Consider the following 21,834-nt stretch of genomic DNA (forward strand, 5'->3'; position numbering starts at 1 on the left):
AATTGAGTTGCTTTTGTATTAAATTATTCTTGCATTCTGGGAATAAATCCCACTTTATCATGGTGTACAGTTCTGGTAATATGCAGATGAATTTGGTTTGTTAGTGTTTTGTTCAGAACTTTTACATCAATATTCATAATGAATTATTAGTCTGTAGTGTCTATTTCTTGTGGTGTCTTTGGCTTTGGTAACAGGGTAATGCTAGCTTCATGAGTGAGTTAGAAAATGTTCCCCTCATTCAACATTATTTGAAAGTTTGTGGAGGATTAGGTTCAATTTTTAAATGTTTGGTGAATTCAATGGGGAGCCTTTTGATCCTGAACTTTTCTTTGTTGGGAAATTTTTTATTACTGATTTAATTTCCTTACTAGTTGTAAGTCTATTCTGATTTTCTATTTCTTCCTTATTAGTTTTGGTATTATTGTATTATTATTACTATTATTGTATTATTATTATTTGGTATTATTATGATTAGTTTTGGTATTATTGGCTATCTCTAGGAATTTGTCCATTTCATCTACATTATGAAATTTGTTGGCATACAATTGTTCATAGTATTCTAATTCTTCTGTTCATAGCAATTCTAATTTCTGTAATATTGGTAGTAATGGCCACATTTTCATCTTGGACTTTAATAATTTGGGTGTTTTTCTTAGTCAATCTAGCTAAAGGTTTATCTATTTTTTCAAAGAACAAACTTTTAGATCTGTTGAGTTTCTCCATCCTTTCCTAGCTCCATTTCATTTATCACCATTTATTTCCTTCTTTCTGCTAGGTTTGCACTTGTTTTTGTGGGACTAGGGTTTGAATTCAGGGCTTCACATTTGCAAAATAGGTGCTCTACAACTTGCTCTAGTTGTTTTGGAGATGAGGTCTTGTGAACTCTTTGCTCAGGCTGGCTTGAACCATGATCCTCCCCATCCCAGCCTCCCAAGCAGTTAAGATTACAGTGTGAAACACCAGTATCTAGCATAGGTTTGCTTTTGATTTGGTCTTCTTTTTCTAGTTCCTTAAAGTGTAAAGTTAGGCTGGCCATTTGGGATCTTTATTTTTTAATATATGGATTTATAGATATAAAATTTCCCCTTAACATTGCCTCTACTTTTCCCATAAGTTTTGTTTTGTTGTGTTTTTTTTTAAATTTGTCTTAGGTATTTTCTATTTTTCTTGTACTTTTTTTTTTTGATCTGTTGGTTGTTTAAAAGTGTGTTATTTAATTTCCATATCTTTGTGAATTTTCAAGTTTTCTTATATTATTTTTATTTCATTCCATTGTGATCAGGAAAGGTACTTTGTATGAGTTTGATCTTTTTAAATGTATTAAGACTTGTTTTGTGGCATAATATATGCTTTGTCCGGAGCATGTTCCATATGTACTTGAGAAGAATGTGTATTTTGCTGTTGTGGGGTGGAATAATCTACATATGTCTACTAGGTCTGTTTGGTTTAGAGTATATTTCAAGTCTGCTGTTTCCTTATTGATCTTCAGTTTCATTTTTCTATCTATTAGTAAAAGTGGGTAAGGACTTTTGCCTTTTGCAATATTTCTGAGGCTATTTTTGTAGAATATCTCTCTTACAATATCTCTCTTTATATTGGCTGGTTATATGTTACAAAAATATCCTTTATGTATGTATGGATGTATTGAATTTATGAACTAATTGTAAGGAGAGTTGGCAGATGCACAGTAGTTTACTTATCCATGACTGGATATATTTTCCATATCACCCTTTATTAATATAATATATATCTGTATATTATGTATACATATGTAATATACAACATATGTCATCATATTTATAAAAAAGTGGGTATAAAAATCTCTGTATTAGTTTGCTAAGATTGTTAAAATAAGTACTATACACCGAGGGCACTTAAAACAACAAAAATTTATTTTCTCACACTTTGGAGGCTAGAAGTCTGAAGTCTAGGTGTTGGCAGAGCCATGCTCTCTTTAGTAGCTCTAGAAGAAAAATCTTTCTTGTCTCTTCCTTGTTTCCATGTTTACTGGCACTCTTTGGCATTCATTGGCATCACTCTAATTTCTCCTCCATCATTACATGATGGTCTGTGTGTCTTTATTTTCTTTTCTCATATGGATGCAAGTCATTGTATTAGGGCCACTCTAATCCAGTATGACCTCATTTTAACTTACTATACCTGAAAAGAACCTATTTCCAAATAAGATCATATTCATAAATATCAGTGATGGAGCTCAACATTTGTGTTTGTGTTTTGGGGTATCTTAAAATTATGATTTTTCTTTTACATTTTAACATCTCTGAAATTAGGATATGTTTTATAATCAATGGTATCATAAGTTTCCATGAACCACAGTAACACATTTCATAACATGATAATTACTATAAAAAAAAAGCAAAGACTGAGGATGGCTGGATAGGTGTGGGAGTACAGTTTTAGGGTATGTGTTCAGAGAGGGTGTTTAACTAGAGATCAAATTACAAAGAGCTGGCTATGCAAAATCTGGAGCAAGAATATATCAATCAGGGTGAATAGTACATGGAAAAGCACTGACTTGGAAACAAGTTTAGTATGCTAAAAGAATGGCAAGAAAGCCAGTATACCTGGAGCAACTGAAGAGGAAGAAATAGAACAAGATGATATAGGCACGGGTCCTAATAAGCCCTTATTAATTTTAAGAGCTGAGAGGATGAAATTTCTGAAAGCAGAATGTTCTTAAGACAGAAGTCAGCCCCAAAGAACATCTTAAAACTCCCACATTTGAAAAGATGATGTTCGAGCTGGGCACTGGGGCATATGTCTATAAATCCTAGGTACTCAGGAAGTAGGAATCGAGAGGATTGCTGTTCCAAGCCACCCAGGTGAAAAGTTAGTGAGATCCCATCCAAAACAACACTCTGGGTATGGTGGTTTAACTCTGTAGAATTCCAGCTACGTAGGTAGGAGGATCATAGTCTGAGTCTGGCCCCAGACAAAAATGTGAGACCTAACCTGAACAATAACTAAAGCAGAAAAGGCCCGGGGGTGTGGCTCAAGTGGTAGAGTGCTTGTCGAACAAACACAAGGCCCTGAGTTCAAATCCAAACCATCAAAAACAAACAAACCATGGTGGTATAAGCAAATTCATTTCACTTTCTATAACACTTTAATCTTTTATCCTGATCCTTTCTCAATATATGAACAAGTTCTTGCTGGTTCAGTATTTCAAAAGCTCAAAAGCTCATCTAAATCTTTCATTAATTATTTTAAATTTTTATATTTCCTGAAAAATTACTTTTTGGTCTTCATTTTAGTAAATGAATGTTAAAATATTTCACTGACATTGCTTCACTAAAAAACAATCTCTGGCTTATTTCTCCTGAAGACTCAAGCAAAGTATTCAAATCCTGAGCAAAATTCCACTCTACAATTTGATTCTTATTCTCCTAATTCACCAAAAAGGTGAGTCCAATTTCACATATCTCACTGCTGGCTATTTGGAGGTGAAACTCATGCTGGTTCTTCACTGTGATGCTGGGAAGAGGCCTCTTTGAGGTCGGAGTCATCATTACTCTTTCTTTTTTGTTTCAGCACTATAAAAGAAGCAAAAACAATGAACCAACAGAGCAAACAAAGGGTAAAGCTGGAAAATGCAGACGCTTCTTCCTTTGGCAATGTTAGAACTTCTGAAATAAATGCAAAGGCAGAGTTAGTTTTGTGTGCTGCTCAATCAAGCCCTTCATTTGACTTTTTGGAGCTAAATTACGGTTGCAAGAAAAATGCTGACACAACCTTGAAATGGCAGGCAATAGCATTCCCAATGGTTGGGGAGCCTCTTCAGAAGCATAAAAGTTTGGACTTCAGCTCCATTTCTTATGAGGCATGTCACAATTTTGAGCCTGCAAATGCAACAGGAAAATATTTTAACTCAAAGGGGCCAGTAATGCGGACCAAATCAACCCCCTTTGAACTGCTACAGCAGGAAAAAACAAGGGAGTTAAACAGCAAGGACAGTTTTTCATATTTGGAATCTCAACCACATGACTCTCCTCTTGTGGAGTTACAGGCTCAAAAAGTGATGCATGTTTCTTCGGAAGAACTGAATTATTCACTGCCATGTGACTCTAAGCACCAAAGGTGTAATGCTTCTTGTGTGAAGCAGCACGACCCTAGTGCTTTTACTGTGCATTCTTGCATGTCTTTAGTAGAAGATCCTTATTTTTCATCATCGCCTCCAAGTAGTGCTGATTCTAAGATGTCTCTTGATTTCCCTGAGAGGCAAGATGGAACTGTTTTCCCTGGTTCTTTGTTGCCAGCGTCCTCCACCACCCTCTTTTCTTACTGCAATTCACATGATTCTTTAACACTGAATCCTTTGACCAGTGTTTCCCTGCCACTGAACCAAGAGACAGACATAGTAGGTAAGTTGTTTTTTAGTTTGTATGGCATTTTAGATTTCACTTTGTTTCTATAGAATATTTGGTTTCTTTTTACTTTACCCCTCCTCCTTCTTTGCTTTCCTCTCTTTTTCTTCTCTTCCTCAAAGAAATAAATTTCAGGGTGTTTTAATGTGTGGTGAGTTGAAAATAGCAACACTAAACATGTAACATTCCATGAAACAGGTAGCAGTGGAGGCAGTCAGATGTGGTACAGAATCTGTGTTAACAGGAAGGATTCTAAAGAGGCCAATCCTCTTCCAAAAAATGTTTATCAAAGGCCCACAATTTACCCTCAAAATACAGAAGCAGCTTCCAGAGAAGAGCAGAAAAGAAAAATCTGAACAGTGCTGTATGGTCACCTAAAATTTTTGTTGCTCAATCATGTGGTTATAATGAGTTGAACATATGCTAAATTCTCTTCCAGCAGGAATTCTCTTGAATTCACTGAATTCTCTTCCAGCAGGAGTTGGAAGGGTAGGACCTGACTTCCTGCCTTCTTGTAGTAACTTACTAGATGAGAATTTCTGTTCGGTATTTTGTGTGGACTTTTTACCTCTTCTAATTCTGGAATATTGCATATTGTGCATATATTATTGCCTACTGAGTAGTCTAAAAAGTATAAGTGAATATATATACATACACATAAGTATATGTATATATATATTTGTCATTTTGAACCCAGCACCTCATACATTCTACCTTGACCTATACCCCCCCAGCCCAGATGGAAGAAAATGAGGGAAAGAGCAAGTTTTTCTTAGGCATATAATCAGATAATTTATACAGAGCATTTTACTTAGACAGGAAGTAGAGAAAAGTTTTGCTGTATAACATTGGTTATTATAGTTTCTTTTAAGCCCTTTTTTGTGGTGCTGGGGATGGAACCCAGGGCCTTGCACATGCTAGGCAAGTGTTCTACCACTGACTTATATCCTCAACCCATGTCAGAGTTTCCTAATAGATGTGTAGATCATTTGTAGCTTTGTTGCAAAAATAATTTATTGGGATCTCTTAAGTTTCTTCTTTGATTACAATATTTTATAAACTTTGATCTTAATTTACAACTTAAAGGTATTTTCTTTTTCTAGTCAACCGTAATACCTTAGACTTCTTACTTAGAGCATCAACATCACTTTTTAAAACCCTTACTTTCATGGATTGTAACAATATTGACATGTGTGCCATCTGGTGGCAGTTTCTTGCAATAGCATTTGCATTTTTATACAAATTCTGTTTTTATTGAAAGATAGAATACCATGTTATTCTACTGTTTTGTAAAAAAGGAAAAAATTCTATTACTGGATTCTGTGTGGAATGAAGAAAAACCCATATTATTGGATTCTGTCTGTAATGAAGAATGGAGAGTAGGGGCTGGAGGTGTGGCTCAAGTGGTAGAGTGCCTGCTTTGCAAGTATAAAGTCCTGAGTTCAAACCCCAGTCCCACCACAAAGAAAAAAAAAAGGGGGGGAAAATAAAACCTTTGATTTTTACCTACTGTGTAACTGTAGGTCAAAGTGCCTTATATATATTCTATGTAAAACAAAAGGAAAGAGTTATGTAGAAAATAATCCAAAGCAAAAAATAGTAAGTCAATTGAAATGCTTTCGGGCATTTAAAATAAATGATACATTTTGAAGATTAAATAAAAACCTGCTAGGTTTGTATGTACAGTCAAATTTTGTTCTTTTTTCCTGAGTAAACAAGTTCCAGGCACACTATTGTTAATGGTGCTTAAATGGAATTTAAGTATATGTTATTTAAATTTATATTTAGGATTAGATTAGAATATAGGAATCTCCATTGGATTGTTCTAACTAAAAATTGTATTTCTGACACTGTGCTAGCAACTTCTCCAAGGATAGATGATGAAATCCCCCCTCCACTTCCTGAACGGACTCCTGAGTCTTTTATTGTGGTTGAGGAAGCTGGTGAGTATAGTTCAGTAAGTATAAAGTGTGTGTGTTACTCTTCAACGTTCTGTGTCTTATTAATGACCAACATATTTATTAACTTCACTCCTATGAATTGGGTCATATCACTTTCTTCCAGGAGAATTCCCACCAAATATTCCCAAATCCTTACCTTCAGCTGTGAAGGCAAAAATTGGAACATCACTGGAATGGAATGGAATATCTGAATCAACGAAATTTGATGACTCTGTGACACTTAGGCCAAGCAAGGTCAGTAACTTTTTTCTGACTCTACTCATTTGAATTCAACAGACTATAGTTTTATTCAGTGCGCTTAGATACCCTTCAATTCAATAACTATTAAATAAGTACTAAATATAAAACAACATGATAGAGGATGCAGGGGATAATAAAGGTGAATAAGATACAATTCTTGCCCTGAAGAAACTTACAGTTGAGGGCTGGGACATAGCTCAGTGTAGTGCTTGCCTAGCATTTATGTGGCCCTAGATTCTATCCCCAGCATCAAAAAAGAAAAACCATTAACAACAAAACAAAGAAAACAAAACAAAACAAAAACCCTAATAGTTAAGACGTAGGATATATATACAAATCTTTATTTTATTTGTATTTATTGAAACAAGGCAAATGTGATCCATGTTATATAGATTCAAAGTGTGGGAGATCCCTTCAGGTTGGAAGTGATCAAGGAGATTTAGTGATTTAGATTTAGTGATTTAGTTTCTTGAAGGATAGTTAAGGCACAAATAAATGTTTCATAGGGCTAGTGGTGTGATTTAAGTGGTAGACTGTCTGCCTAGCAAGCAGGTCCTGAGTTCAAACCCAAAATAAATAAGTAGGTAGTTTGTTCGCTGCAGTCATTTCATAGGCTATATCATGTTAGTTGTGATTAAGTATTGGAGAGAGCAATTTTTAATGACACGTGCATATCATTTAAGATAAATCTTTTGGAATACTATTTCCTGATTCTGGAAGAAAAATTACATTATTAAAATCAGTTTTGCGTTTCTACATATTCTTTGAACCAATAATTTTTAAATTTCAGAGATCAGAAAAGTAATTAACTAAACAAACATTTAAAAGTTCCTATACACAAAAGACCATGATACAAGAATGAATACAGAATTTTTAACCTGTTGAAATCACCATAAGAAGGGGACTAAGGCAGAAAAGAGAAAGATAAAGGGCATGAACCAATTCAAGTTATAATACATATATACATGGAACTGTCATAAGGAAAATCCCTGTAGAGATATCTTAAACAAACAAAGATGCCTTTTTTCACAATGGAGAACAGGAAGGCAAAACAGGTCCTGTCTGGGGGTTGGCACCAGTGGGAGGGGGAGGATGTAAGGAAAGGGTGTGGGAAGTGAATGTGGTGGAAATATTGTGTACTCATGTATGAAAATGGAAAAATGAGACCTGTTGAAACTGTTCCAGGAATGGGAAGGGGGATAAAAGAGGATGATGGAGGGGTAAATTCAACTATGATGTATTGTAAGAACTTGTATAAATGTCACAATATACTCCTGGTTCACCAATAATATAATAAAAATGCAAAACAAAACATTTCCTACAATTTAAATACCCATAGGAAATATTCTCCATCTTTTAAATTATAACTTTAATGTACTAGTAATTGTTATTATTATTGTTAATAATATGCACACTTGTAAGTCTTCATCCTAACTCTCAAAGTAAAGAACAATGACCCCTTTTCTAATGTCATGAAGTGATTACAACTTCTTTTTCTTTGTTTTTTTATATTTTTGGTGGTACTGATGTTTGAACTCAGGGCCTTGGGCTTGTTGGTCAGGCACTCTACCACCACCACTCGAGCCATGTCCCCAGACCTAAGTAACTACAACTTCAATAACTTACCGCCAAGTAAATTTTCAGGGAAATGTTCTAATTGGGAAAGTCAGAAGAAGATCAATTTAGGACTGACTGCATGTGATATTAAAATCTATCAAAATCACTGTAAGAATTAAGGATGCCTTTTCATAATTCGGCATAATTATTAAGAAATAACTATAGTGATATGAAATATTTTTTTAAATGCTATTTGTTGCTTTGAGTTTGTATAACGTATATGCACATACTTTCATTTTTTCTTTCTTTTTATCTTTTAGAGTGTAAAACTCCGGACTACCAAATCAGGTAAAAATTTCTCTTGGCTTTAAGTATTTTTTTTTTTTTTAACTTCTTGAGCCACTCCAAGCAGTAAGAGCTCTTTTAGCTTTAGATAAATGACATTTAGCTCTAAGAATCTGTACTGTTAAGAACAGTTTATTAAGTTTAGAGTATTTCACCTCAAAAGGTCTCACGGTTCTCATAATAGTTCTGCTATGTATTGATTTATTTATGGTTTTCCCAGATTACGAATTTTGTTTTGTTATGAGCAAAGTAAAGGCAGGATTTTAGAATTCTGTTCCTTGGAATACAGTCCTTTAAAAGTTATTTCAGACAGGATCTTTTAATATTGAATAGTCAAAGCAATCTCTCTTTTTTTTTTCCTGGCTGGACTGGAGTTTGAACTCAAGGCTTCATACTTGCAGTCACTCTGCCACTTGACCTATACCTCCAGTCCACTTTGCTGTGTTATTTTGGAGCTGGGAGTTTCATGAACTATTTGCCTAGGCTAGTCTCAAACTTGATCCTCCTGGTGTCAGTCTCCCAAGGCATGAGCTACTGGTGCCTGGCATGAGTCAAAACAATCTTGAGTAAAAAGAACAAAGCAGAAGGTATCATACTGCCTGACTTCAAAATATACCACAAAGCTGTAGTAATCAAAATGGCATGGTATTGGCATAAAGACAAGACATGTAGATGAAAGGAACAGAACAGAGATCTGAGAAGTAAACCCATGCATCCACAGCCAACTAATTTTCATCAAAAGTGCTATACATGCATGGGGAAAAGGATGGTATTTCTAATAAATTGTGCTAGGAAAACTGGGTATCCATATGCAATTGTAAAAATCAATTCAAAATGAATTAAAGGCTTTAATGTAAGACTAGAAACTATGAAACTACTAGCAGAAACATAGGGGAAATGCCACAGGTCACAGGAACAGGCAATGATTTTTCCAACAAGACTCTAAAAACACAGGGAAATAGATAAATGGGATTCCATCAAATGAAACAGTCCTGACCAGCAGAGGAAACAATCACCAGAGTGAAGAGGCAACCTATAGAATTGGGAGGAAATATTCAAATTGTACATCTGACAAAGCTACTCAATTTTAAAAGATCCTTTCTGAACAGGATATTGTAGATATTAACCAGAACTCAAAAAATTCAATTGCAAAAACCAATAACCTGGTTTTAAAATGGCAACAGACCTTAATATACATTTCTCAGGAGAAAGAAGACTATATATGGTAGAAATGAGCATGATGTGGGCAGAGAAATCGTGAGTAGGGTATTTATTTTGCAGTGCTGGGGATGGAACCCAGGGCTTTCATGCTAGTCAAGTGTTCTACCCATGAGTATGTTATTTTTTATTACAGTAGAGATTCTGGTTTGTGAAATACAGAGAGTAAATTTGAGTGGATGATGTGGCAAGATTCTGAAACAACTTAAAGCTAGTCAGATGAAATATCCAGAATATACAAATCCCTAATGACAGAAAGCAGTGGTTTCCAGGAGCTGGGAGAAAGAGCAAATAGGGAAGAATTACTTAAGGGGTGCAGAGTTTCCTTTCAGGGTGATGAAAAATGTTCCAGAATTAGTGACAATATTGTTGCACAATGCTGTGAAACAACTGTCACCAATGGTGAATCTTACATGTATTTTACCATAAACAAAAAGCTAGTCAGAGGAATTTAGATTTAATACAGCGAATAATAGACATCGTAGATTCATCAGGGGAGTATTAAGATGATACAGTGTTTTAGGAAAATATCTGCTGGGATATTGTTAATTGTCAGCTTTGCTTTTCAAAATACTTTGCTAACAGCAAATTGGAAGATGATAAACTACTTCAAAGGATTTATCAAATATTTGCTAAATACTTGTTATGTGCCAATTAGTATATTAGGCATTGAAAATAAGCATTGTACTTCTATATGTTACCCAGCATTTAAGAAGTAAACAAGAAAACCTGCTTCATAGACAAATTCTAAGACCTACAATAACCCAGTGACCTGTAACAGGTGAAACTTAACTGCATTTTTATTTTCAAAAGGTGTTAATATATAATTCTGATGTTTTTAGAACACCATTTCTTTAGGGGTTCACACCATAGGAACCCCTATTTTATTTAAAATTCTTTCTTTCTTTTTTTTTGGTGGTGCCAGGGTTTGAACTCAGAGCCTGACACTTGTGAGGCAAGTACTCTACCACTTGAGCCATGGCCCCAGGCCTAAAAATCTTTATTATAGAAAATTTCAAACACATATTTCAAACCTACCATAATAGTACTAAACCTTAATATTATCTACTATCTGGACTGTGTTAAAATTTCTCCAGTTGTCTCAAAAATATCTTTTTATAGTTGGTTTGAATTTGGATTCAAACAAAATCTATACTTTGTATTTGGTTTATAAGTTTCCTCAGTCTTTTTAAAATCTGTAACAGTTCTTCCTTTTTATATTTCCTCATGCTATATATTTATTGAAGAGAGTCCATCATTTGTCCTGAAGACTGCTTAACATTCTAGATTTGATCAATTATATTCTCATGGTTTTATTTAATGTTCCTCTATCCCCAAGATTTTTTTGTCAAATAGTATGGCTGATAAGATTCTGTTCCAATTTCTGGCAAATAACATGTATTTTTGTACGTGATCTGTAAGTTTTCATGAATCATAGGCTCACTGACTAAAAAGGCAGAAGTTCAAAGTTCTTGTCATTGTTCAGATAATTTTTTACTTGTGGTTGCAGGTTAAGATGGACTAACTGTAAAAATTATACAAATCCAAAACATGTCTTGACTTTTATTTGATGGATTTCTTTGGTTTCTTTTCTTATTACAGATCTACATCAAGATTGTTCTTGCCCCCCACCTCCACTCCCAGAGAGAACTCCAGAGTCCTTCCTTCTTGCTGATGAAGAGTGTAAGTGACAATACTTTCTCTCCAAAAGAGTTATAAAAATAAGAATGTTAAAAGATCAACAATAATATAAGACCTACATGGGAAAGGTACAATGAATGATAAAAAAAGTACATTTTGAAAGCACACAATATGTAATAAAAACATGGCCTAACAAATCCAGGCTAAGAGTTACTGAATATATAATGTATATTTAATTCTAAGGTTTAAAAAATTATGCAACAAAACACTTTTTTTCTAGACATACAGGCACAATCTACAGGAACTTATTCTACTAGCTGTCCTGAAAACGTGGAAAACTCAACATCTCCAAAACAAACATTGAAGACTCCTGGAAAAAGTTTCACAAGGAGTAAGGTAAAAAAGATCAGAGACTTAGAAAGCATGTCAGTTTTTCTTGCTGAGGGTTTTCCCTCCACAACAAGGAATTTTCAAGCTTGAAAATTAGATTAAATATCTTCACTAAAACAATAATCAAAATTATTAAAAAGAACCAAAAAGAAGAAAGACTACTACATTAAGAATTAATTAATTTCCCCTCAAGGCTGATTTATAAATTTAAAAAGATGCCCAATAAAACTACCAACTTATTTACTCCTAGAACTAGATGAATTTATTCTAAAGTTTATATGGGGGAGTGGGGAGTAGCCCAAAGACTGCAAATCAACAATCAGAGAAATAAGTAAATAAATAAATGCAATGAATAAGGGTAGCCTTAACAGGTATTAAAACATTGTAAAGACTCAATAATTCAAATGGTATAGTATTTGTATATGAAAAGAAATACATACCAACAGAGCAGAAGGGAAAGTCCAGAAATAGGTCCAAATGTATATAGAAATTTAGTATATGATGAAGGTATGCCTCAAATCACAGGATAAAGATGGGTGGTTTAGTAATTGTTGGAGTAAATAGAGAACTATTCACCTAGGAAAAAGAGCAGGATCTATAACTCACATCTACACTAGGATTAATTCAAGATGGCTAAAAGTTTTAAATGTTAAAACCCCTAAGAACCTGAACTTAGAAATACAACCCCCCCCAAAAAAACACCTTAGATTCCTTTATATCCCTGGAGTATGAATGACCCTTATAACTATGAAAACAGTCCAGGAACTGTAAGAAAAAAAAAGATATATGCATTCAACTAAATAAAATAGAAAATTTCTGCATGGTAAAAAAAAAATAATGCCTTAGAAAATGAAAGACAAAGGACAAATTGGAGAAAAAAAATACCTGCAACTGGTATCATAGTCATAAGGATATTGCCTAACATGTAAAGAGCTGCTAGAAATTTATAGAAAGTAAACCCAATATAAAAATGGGCAAAATACATGACCAGACAGTACAAAGAAGATGAGCATTGTCCATCCTTTAAACATTTGATACAAGCTGGGTGCTGGTGGCTCATGCCTATAATCCTAGCTACTTGGGAGGCTGAGATAGGGAGGATCACAGTTTAAGTCCAGCCTGGGTAAATAGTTCTTGACATCCCTATCTCCAAAACAGCCAGAGCAAAATGGACTGGAGGTGTGTCTCAAGTGGTAGAGCACCAGCTTTGCAAATGCAAAGCCCTGAGTTCAAACCCCAGTCCCACACTCAAAAAAATTTTTTTATATGCTCAAACCCATTCATAATAAGAGAAACACAAAACCACAGTGACATTATTTTTCATCTGTCAGAATGAGAATTTCCAAAAGTTTTATTCCACTCTCTGTTAGGGATGTTACTGGGAAATGAGCATAAGCAGGTTTTGTAGGTGGTACAACTTCTGTGGAGGGCAATTTAGCAATATTGAAATTACAAATGCATATATAAAGGATATATTCTTTGTCCTAACAATTTCACTTCTAGGAATTTATTCTACACATATGCTGGCACAAACATAAAGTTAGAATTATACCAGGTACTCATTACAACATTGCTTATAAGAGCAGATAACTGGAAACAACAGGAATGTTAATCATTAATGGAGCTGACTTAAATAAATCGTAAATTATAGTATATCCATATAGAATTCTATGCAAACTCTAAAAAAGAATGAAGACTCTCTCAATGTATTTATATATAACTTATTAACTTTTGCTTAAAAGAGAAAATGTGATCCTATATGTGTATTTACTTATATATTCTTAAGTAACTCTGAAGGATACATAAGAAATTCACAGTGGTTATCTACAGAGGAGGGTTAGAAACAGGGAAGGTGGAGAACAAGGACGGGAACATTTTTACTAGGATTGTTTGTAAATAAATTTTCTAAAAATCTAAACATTTTACAAAAAAGAATTTCATAAATATCTATTATATGAAAGATTTTATTTGTTAGGTGTTAGGAAAATAAATAGGACATAAAAGACATCTATTTGCTTTTGAAACAAGAGAATGGTTAATCTTTTGGAGCAGAACACCTCTATGACATATATTTGAAAATTATTAAAAATAATAAAATAACACTGGAGCAGATTAAAAACATGCTGAGGAAATGTGGAGGAAAGAAGAAATCTGGGTAGGTTCCTGCCTGGAAGAGATAAGGTAGAGATGCCACCATAAAGGAGGCCCAGGACATGGGCTTGTTGAAAGGCAGGAGAAGGAAGTGGCATGGCTAATATGGAAATGGGTCTTGGTATAAGTACAGAATATGATTGGCAAATTCATAGCTAGAATGGGAATGGCTGTGTATCACAGTCATATGCAGAAGCCAACGTGGTTCTGGAGTGGCTTTAGTAAAGGAGAGAAGTGGGAATTTCATTTTTGTGCCTGACATTCTGATAGTTCTGATTATTTCTAAGTATGTACTATGATACTTATATTGGCGTAAAAATAGTAAGAGAGAATCATGTGGAGATTTTGCACTGAATTAAAAATGGCAAGATAGAAAAAGAACTGCATTTCCATGGCTGATTTTAAGGAAACTAATCCTCTTAAAGTTTATATTGCTAATAGGATAAAGCATTTTTAATTTTACAGGATATATCCTAACTTTTTCCCCTTCTGCACTTTCATAGAGTTTGAAAATCTTGCGAAACATGAAAAAGAGTAAGTTTCTTTGTACTTATTAAGATTATACATATATCACTTTTACAGTTATGTTATTTTTCTTTATATAGCCACCCCATGAAAAAATTAACAATATCATTCCCAACAAAGTGTCCATTAGGTCCTATGGATCAGTACAATCACCCCTAGCCCTTGTACTTTACTGGGCTTCACAATGCTAACACTGGGCAGGGAGTAGGGTATGGAAAGTTTTGTTTATAGACAGAATAATAATTCGTATAATGTTTGGTACTTTCTACCCATACAAGGGTGCCATCATACAAGTATATTTTTTAAAATTCCCAGCAATCTAACCTTATGGATTTCCTTTGAAAATGATCACAACAATGCAAATTATAAAACAAATGTGTTGATTTAATGAAATAAGTGAAACATTGACAAATTTCCATTTTTTCCAAGCATTATTAGCAGAAGTCTGTTGCTATTTTGTTATATTGTAATGAAAATAAAAACCCAAACTGTTTTTTTTCTAAAACCCACAGACCCTTGAAACTTTTGGAAATTATTTTAGACATCCTTATTTACAAATACAAAGTGTATAAAACAAGGTGATAGGGCTTTTATAAATTTGATCTATTTGGTTAATCATGAAGGACTAAGCAGTTGTTATTATACTGGCTCTATAGGGAGGGACTAAAGAGCACTGATAAAACTTTAAAGTATAGTTTAAGCATGGATTATAGTAGAGTATTACTTTATTCTTCTGTATTTGCCCATCAATAAACTCCAGATTCTTGATAGTTTGCTATCATTACCATTATACCTGACTGCTGAAATGAACTGATTTCTTACCCATGATGGCTAAAGTATGGTTGGAAAATATACCTTTTTCCTTAAAGTTATTCAAAAGAGAATTTAAATATTTCAAAAGAGAACTGTGGTAGGAAATAGGTAATATTACATAGACAAACCCAAAGAAATGAATGACTTGAATGAAATATAGTCAACCAAAAATTGATTTGATCAGTTTGGTTTATGAAATGCCCAATTTTCTTTCTCTTGATCCAATGATGTCTGAGGATATCAAAGAAAGAAATGTATACTTCAGGTAGATTAATATTGACACAGCTTTGTGATATGGAGGGACTCTCAGAGACTGAGTCTTATTTCTTAGAAAGACCTCCAAGGTCATTCTCTGGATCTAGGCTAGGTTGTATTTCCATTTTCAGCTATTTTGATCCTATGATCTTTTGCCCTTAAGTGAAGAACACTATCTAGCCTTCCAAACTGATTCTCAAACTTTCAACTTATCCATCTATATTTGTATGTATCCTCTGTCCCTTCTAGATGGCTCATGACTTCCAAATTCCATATGCTTTCTCTCCATCTGATCTCTTACTGACTGTAGTTAAACTTTTAATGAAGTTAGCATTTTTATGTAATTTTAAACTAGTATCTTGTTGAGATGGATACTGTGTGCCAGACACTATACAAGGCACTTGGTATATCATGGTAAACAGAACAGATATCAGCTCTTAGGCTTTTGTGGAACTTAAAGTCTAGTGAGGGACTATGGAACTTAACGAGGGATTAAAGAAGTAAATCCATAAATACAAAACATAATAAAACATTACAATGAATGCTATTAAGGAAAACAAAAGAGTAATTACAAGGGAGAGCAAAAGGGGATCCAATTTCAGATAGGTAGTCCAGGAAAGTCCTTTCTAAGGAAGTGATCTCTGAGCCTAAGACATGAAAGAGCAGCCAGCCATCCAGGCAAAAAATGGGGAGATGACACAAGATAGAAGGGGCAACATATAAAAAATCTCGTAAGGTGTGAGTTTTGTTTGTTGTAGGAACTCAAAGAAAGAAATCATTACTGCAGAATAGTAAGTAAAAAGAAGAGAGAAGTAAAGTTAGGCTGGAATGAGGGAAAGATAGGGGAGGAGTAGCTACATTCTTATGGATCATATTAAGTAGAGTTTATTCTAAGTGCAATGAGAAGTCATAAAAGGGTTTTAGGCAGAGAGGTTACACTAGCTGCAGTATGGACACTGAATTATGGGTGACAAGGGTAGAAACTGTCAACCATGATGCCTGATGCCAACTTTTGATGGGAAATTCTAATTGCTCAGAAATACTTCAGTTGCTGGTTGGGTGCAGTGACTCATGTTTGTAATCCTAGTTATCCAGGAGGTGGAGACTGGGAGGATCATGGTTCCAGGACAGCCCAGGCAAAATGTTTACAAGACTCCATCTCAACCAATGGCACAAACTTGTCATCCAGCTATGCAGGGAAGCACAAATAGCCTTCAGGCTGGCATGGGCATAAAGTGAGACTCTTTCTCAAAAATAACCAATGCAAAAAGTGGCAAGAGTGGCTCAAGTAGTACAGTGCCTGCCTGGCAAGCATGAAGCCCCGAGTTCAATACCCCAGTACTGCCAAAAAATAAATAAATAAAATAAAAAGGGACTTCAGCTGCAAGTGACAGAAAACCCAACATAGGCTAATTTAAGCTCAACAGAAGAGGAATTTATTGGCTTATAATCAGGGGTTTGAATTACATAATCAGGATATATTAATTCCCTATCTTTCAGCTTTGTTTCATTGCATTAGCTTACTGATAGGCAAATTTTTTTTTACCATGTGGTTTCAAGCTTATGATGAAAAAAAATAGCTCTTTCTTAGTTGCTTAAGCACTAGTCTGATGACTAGTGCTAATTGGGTCTGATTGTGTTAGTTTGGTTCATTTGCCCATCCCTGAGCCAATTCCTAATAGTATATTCAATGTTCTGATTAGGTAGGATAGTGTCATGGCTAATATTTAACTAGTTACATGTGGACATTGAGTAATCAGGAATGAGGTCAGACCTACACATCTGGTATGACCATGCCAATGTACCATGAATAAATGATGAAAATCAGCCTCAGTTATTGGTCATTTCATTGCTAATGGTAGAATCGGTTCCACTAGAAGTGTGGAGAATGAAAATTGTGAAAGGAAAATTCAAGTTCATTATCAGGAGAAGAGGGAATCCACATTGGGCAGGCAGCCTAAAAACAGCTAAGACCAGCCAATATGCAAAATAGCAGTTCCCACTAATGTACATGTGCAGAATCTTTGCCTCCTTTGTAAAAAAAAAAATAGAATATGCTCCTTTGGGACAACTATTTTCTTTCTGAGGAATGTATACAACTCTCAACTTACATGTAGTATAGAGATAATTGATATCTCCTGAACTTCTTCATCTTCATCTATGTTGTATTCATGTCTATCCTCAGTGCCTAGCTTAGAACACAGTAGGTATTCAATAAATATGTTTAGTTGCATATGATTGGAATCTACTATGTATTCTAATGACTCATACTCAAGTACTTCCCAGAAGGAAAAGATGTTTCTAGAATCCTAATATTAGGTGTGAATGTACAAACACACACAAACACTGTATTCTTAGACTGTGTACAAAAAAAAGAGAATATTTAATTATTGTTCCTCACTTATATGCTGTTTGTCAGAAAGTTTATACAAACGTACCTTTTTTTTTCATTGCACAACAGTACACATGCAAAATGTGGACCAAGTTTCATTGATTCTTTTCAAAACTGGGCAGAAGCTGATACATGCATATATTAAGGGTGTGGAAGGCAAATATATTTTAAAGACAACATGCAAATAAGTAAACTAGCAAATGAATAAGCATAACAATACTTTGGGGAGACTATGGACCTAAATTAGAATAATCTATAATGGGGAAAAAAGTGGCTGGAAAGTGAAGTGAAGGAGATTCCAGGAGTAGAGGATAATGTAAGAAAAATCAGATTTGCCATAGATGAGTTAATGTGGAGATTTAGAAGTGTATTAAGACTGGCCAGAACAAAAGTAAGATGAAGTGCAAAGCCAAAATGTGAATCCAGCCAAAGTTGATTCATGACATAGCATTTATTCCTTTGGCAATTTTCTTTAGTGTTGGATTTTACCATGTAATCTGTTTACAAGTAAATGGACTAGAGGTGTGGCTCAAGTGGTAAAGTGCCTGCTTTGCAAGTGCGAAGCCCTAAATTCAGACCCCAGGCCCACCAAACAAAAAGTTTGTGAAGAAGCCATTGAATAAACACACATACACATGAATTCAGTGTCAACCTGTTTGCAAACACTTATATTTTAACATTTGATACTGATGTATTTACTTGGGAGTACCAATTACTCTGGAGGAAATGTTTAATCTCAATAATTATGCAATTTGATAAACAGTAATCCGATTCTGTATTCATTCTTTCCCTTTCATCTTTTTTTTTTTTTTTTGATTATAGGTATCTGTAATTCTTCACCACCAAACAAACCTGAAGAATCTGTTCAGTCAAAAAACTCTAGCTCCTTTCTGAATTTTGGTATGTGATTTACTTTACAGCAGAGTTAAAAAATTATGCAAATTATTCACATATAGTGTAAGAAATATAACTTTAAGTATGATTTAAGGTTTCATATATAGGTTATTATTTTTATATTTTTTCCATGCAAGTTATCTTTTTTAATCTCAGCTACCTCTTAGCATCTCAAATAGGACTGAATTATCTGAAAGATGTGGAAAATATAGCTAGGAAACCACAATATTATGCTGGAATGTAGTTAATGAATATGACTAGCCAAATGAAGAAATTGAGATGCTGTGATATTTCTGTTCATATCTAAAGCAAATATATAAAAATATAAAAGTGTGATAAAAACAACAGTTACTGCTGTTTAATCTTAATCTTATATAACTCATACAACAGTAGATGAAGCAGTTTTTTTTTGGTAGGACTGGGGTTTGAACTCAGAGGTGTCATGCTTGCAAAGTAGGTGCTCTATACCACTTGAGCCATGCCTCTAGTCTGAAGCAGTTATTTACAGTTTAAAGGAACTGCTTATCCAAGTATAACCTATAAACTTAAAATAACTTCATGTTACTTTAAGCACTGTATTATTCCATATGACATATTTATGATAGACTTAAAGTAATGTCATGTATAATTTTTATAAGAGGTATAGCAATTCAAATGTAGGATATTATTACTACAAATTTGCTATTACCAAAAAGTAGACACCTGAAAGGATATGGGAGACCCCAGGAATTCCGGGACCACATTTTGAGGTATTGTCCTTATCTGTATGGTCAAAATTAGGTTGCTCCAACATCCAGAAAAGGGAAGATAGGGAGGAGGTGTGGCTTCCTTTTCCCGTCTTCTGGCTTTAAGGCATTTGGCTGGATGTGGCAATATCATCAGCTCACATTCCCTGGAAGAAAACTTAGATATAACTAAATTGTAATATTGCTGGGCAGACATATGCAGTTGCTCAAATATAATTTTATTTCTGAGGAAGAAGCAAAGATGCTGCAAGAGGCAGCAATTTCTGCCATACCTATGTTACACTCCTTATCTCCCTTTGGAAAAATGTGTAACCAGAATCTCTGGGTCTGTTTCTTTAGCCATGAAACTTTGTTTGGATTTCATCAACACTAAAGTTTTATGCATTATAATTAAAAAATTAGGGTTTACATGGAATTATTTAGTTAAAAACACTCATATAGAATATTGAACAAACTATGAAAAAAGCTCCAAAGTTTGCTGGGGACACATGTTTCCTGTGTTCTTCATTTCTCTAAACTGATACCACTTGAATAACTCATGGTCCACGTAATTACAACAGCCTGTGGCCTGAGGATAAAATATTAGAGGCTGCCTCTATGTTGCTACTTCTCAAATATTCCTAGATTTGAGCAGTTTACCTACTTGAAAATATTTTTTCACTGTTCCCTTTTATAAGGGAATATATATTGTAAGGATGCTACTCAAAACACTTAAATTTGAAAGACAAAAATCGTGATTCAGATTTATTTTCTCTGAGTTGACTCATAAAAAAAAAAAAAAGTAGTTCTCTACTATTCTAAACTACCGACAACTGACCAGTGAAAGAGACAGAATGTATTCCTCAAATTTTAGATACTTCACGTAGTCATGTAACATGTTCTTACTTCTGTGCCCAGTTCACATGGATTGCAATCAAGATATCTGTACTGATGAGATGATTTGACTGTGGTGGGCAACTACCTAACTCAAAATGTTTTTCTTTCCAACTTCTTTATTATTGCTCAGAGGAATAAAATGTACATGAACTAGCCTTAGGTAACACTTGAGTAGGTTAAGATAATAAAACTAAAATTTTAGGAATATCACTGAGATTTCCACACTCTGTTCTCCCTCTGTATTTCAAACCTTTTGTTTCTCAATTTAAGGTCCTGAAGTGTAAGATCCCTGAAAATATACCCCAATCAAAGGAAAGCATATATTGTTGAAGTGATAAAAGAATTAATGTCATCAATCTGCAAATCTTTTGAAAGCATCCAGAAATAGCTTGCATTATTTGTGAAAAATTTTCTCATCCTCTCCTTTATGAGAGATGGGGAAGTAGAGTTTGAGGAAGGATAAAAATGGTTATTAAACTATTTAAATTTTTAAGAATTGGTTAAAAAATTTTTTTACTAACATAATCTCTTAGTAACTCCAAGGTATAGATAGATTTAATACAATAATACTAAAGCAATAATACTTAGTTTGTGAAATTAAAATGTGTCAGTTTTGTAAAGAGTGAATGAAGGTAGATAAGTGATATTCTGTACTGAGTTATCAAAGGCTATTATATCTAGGGGTTTTCATCCAATTATTGTCATTATTAAATCTATAAATTCTCTACAAATCTAAAATACTATTACGTGGTTTGGGGGTGTGGCTCAGTGGTAGAGCACTTGCCTAGCGTGCAGGAGGCCTTGGGTTCAATCCTCAGCATTGCAAAAAAAAAAAAAGTATTGTATTGTTTTCATTTAAGTTTTAATTACTATAATGCCTTTTTATCTTATTACTAAACTGATTAAAGATGCTGCCTAACCTTTTAAAAATAATCCATGTATTTGCATATATTATACTCTAAAAGCCAAGAATCCATTTCTATATTAAGAAATCTCTCTTTTCATTTTTGTTCCCAGGTTTTGGAAATCGTTTTTCAAAACCAAAAGGACCAAGGAACCCACCACCAACTTGGAATATTTAATACAACTCTGGATTTAACAAGAATATAGACTGCAAGTGCATTTGTAAATAAAAGTGTCAGAATGTTGCTAGTTAAAATAAGTGCTTTATACTCATAATACCAGTAATGAAGATATGCTGATGTGTTAATATCTTTTAGAAGAAAAGCAAAAGGTGAAAAAAGTGCCAGTAATTTTGTATTTTCATATTATTTGCATTGGGTTAGAAATTGTCAATAAAAACTTGTCTCTTGAGTTTATATAAATAATGCTACAAAGAAAACACTTTTATTTTTGAAAGTTATTTTACTTTACTTTCTACTTTTTAAATTTATTTTTGAGATGGGGCCTTGCTTTGTTGCCCAGACTGGTCTCAAACCCCTGGG

General features: G+C 34.1%; 1 protein-coding gene across 2 annotated transcripts in view; it reads left to right on the forward strand.

Annotated features, from left to right (window-relative positions):
- Nucleotides 1-21,731, forward strand: part of Ptpn22 (protein tyrosine phosphatase non-receptor type 22) — a 48,783-nt gene extending 27,052 nt beyond the window's left edge. Inside the window, exons 12-21 of one of the 2 annotated variants that reach the window (XM_020166339.2) lie at nucleotides 3,347-3,423; nucleotides 3,553-4,382; nucleotides 6,245-6,328; nucleotides 6,450-6,580; nucleotides 8,464-8,491; nucleotides 11,309-11,389; nucleotides 11,628-11,743; nucleotides 14,392-14,422; nucleotides 18,696-18,773; nucleotides 21,407-21,731. In XM_020166339.2, the coding sequence (XP_020021928.2) occupies nucleotides 3,347-3,423; nucleotides 3,553-4,382; nucleotides 6,245-6,328; nucleotides 6,450-6,580; nucleotides 8,464-8,491; nucleotides 11,309-11,389; nucleotides 11,628-11,743; nucleotides 14,392-14,422; nucleotides 18,696-18,773; nucleotides 21,407-21,471 (1,521 nt within the window). In that variant the 3' untranslated portion in view covers nucleotides 21,472-21,731. Of the gene's footprint in view, nucleotides 1-3,346; nucleotides 3,424-3,552; nucleotides 4,383-6,244; nucleotides 6,343-6,449; nucleotides 6,581-8,463; nucleotides 8,492-11,308; nucleotides 11,390-11,627; nucleotides 11,744-14,391; nucleotides 14,423-18,695; nucleotides 18,774-21,406 lie in introns of those variants that run through there. The other variant, XR_002212550.2, reaches the window with a different exon arrangement.
- The last annotated feature ends 103 nt before the right edge of the window (nucleotides 21,732-21,834 follow it).

The sequence above is a fragment of the Castor canadensis genome, chromosome 12 (assembly GCF_047511655.1).
Source record: "Castor canadensis chromosome 12, mCasCan1.hap1v2, whole genome shotgun sequence".
Classification (NCBI taxonomy): Eukaryota; Metazoa; Chordata; class Mammalia; order Rodentia; family Castoridae; genus Castor; species Castor canadensis.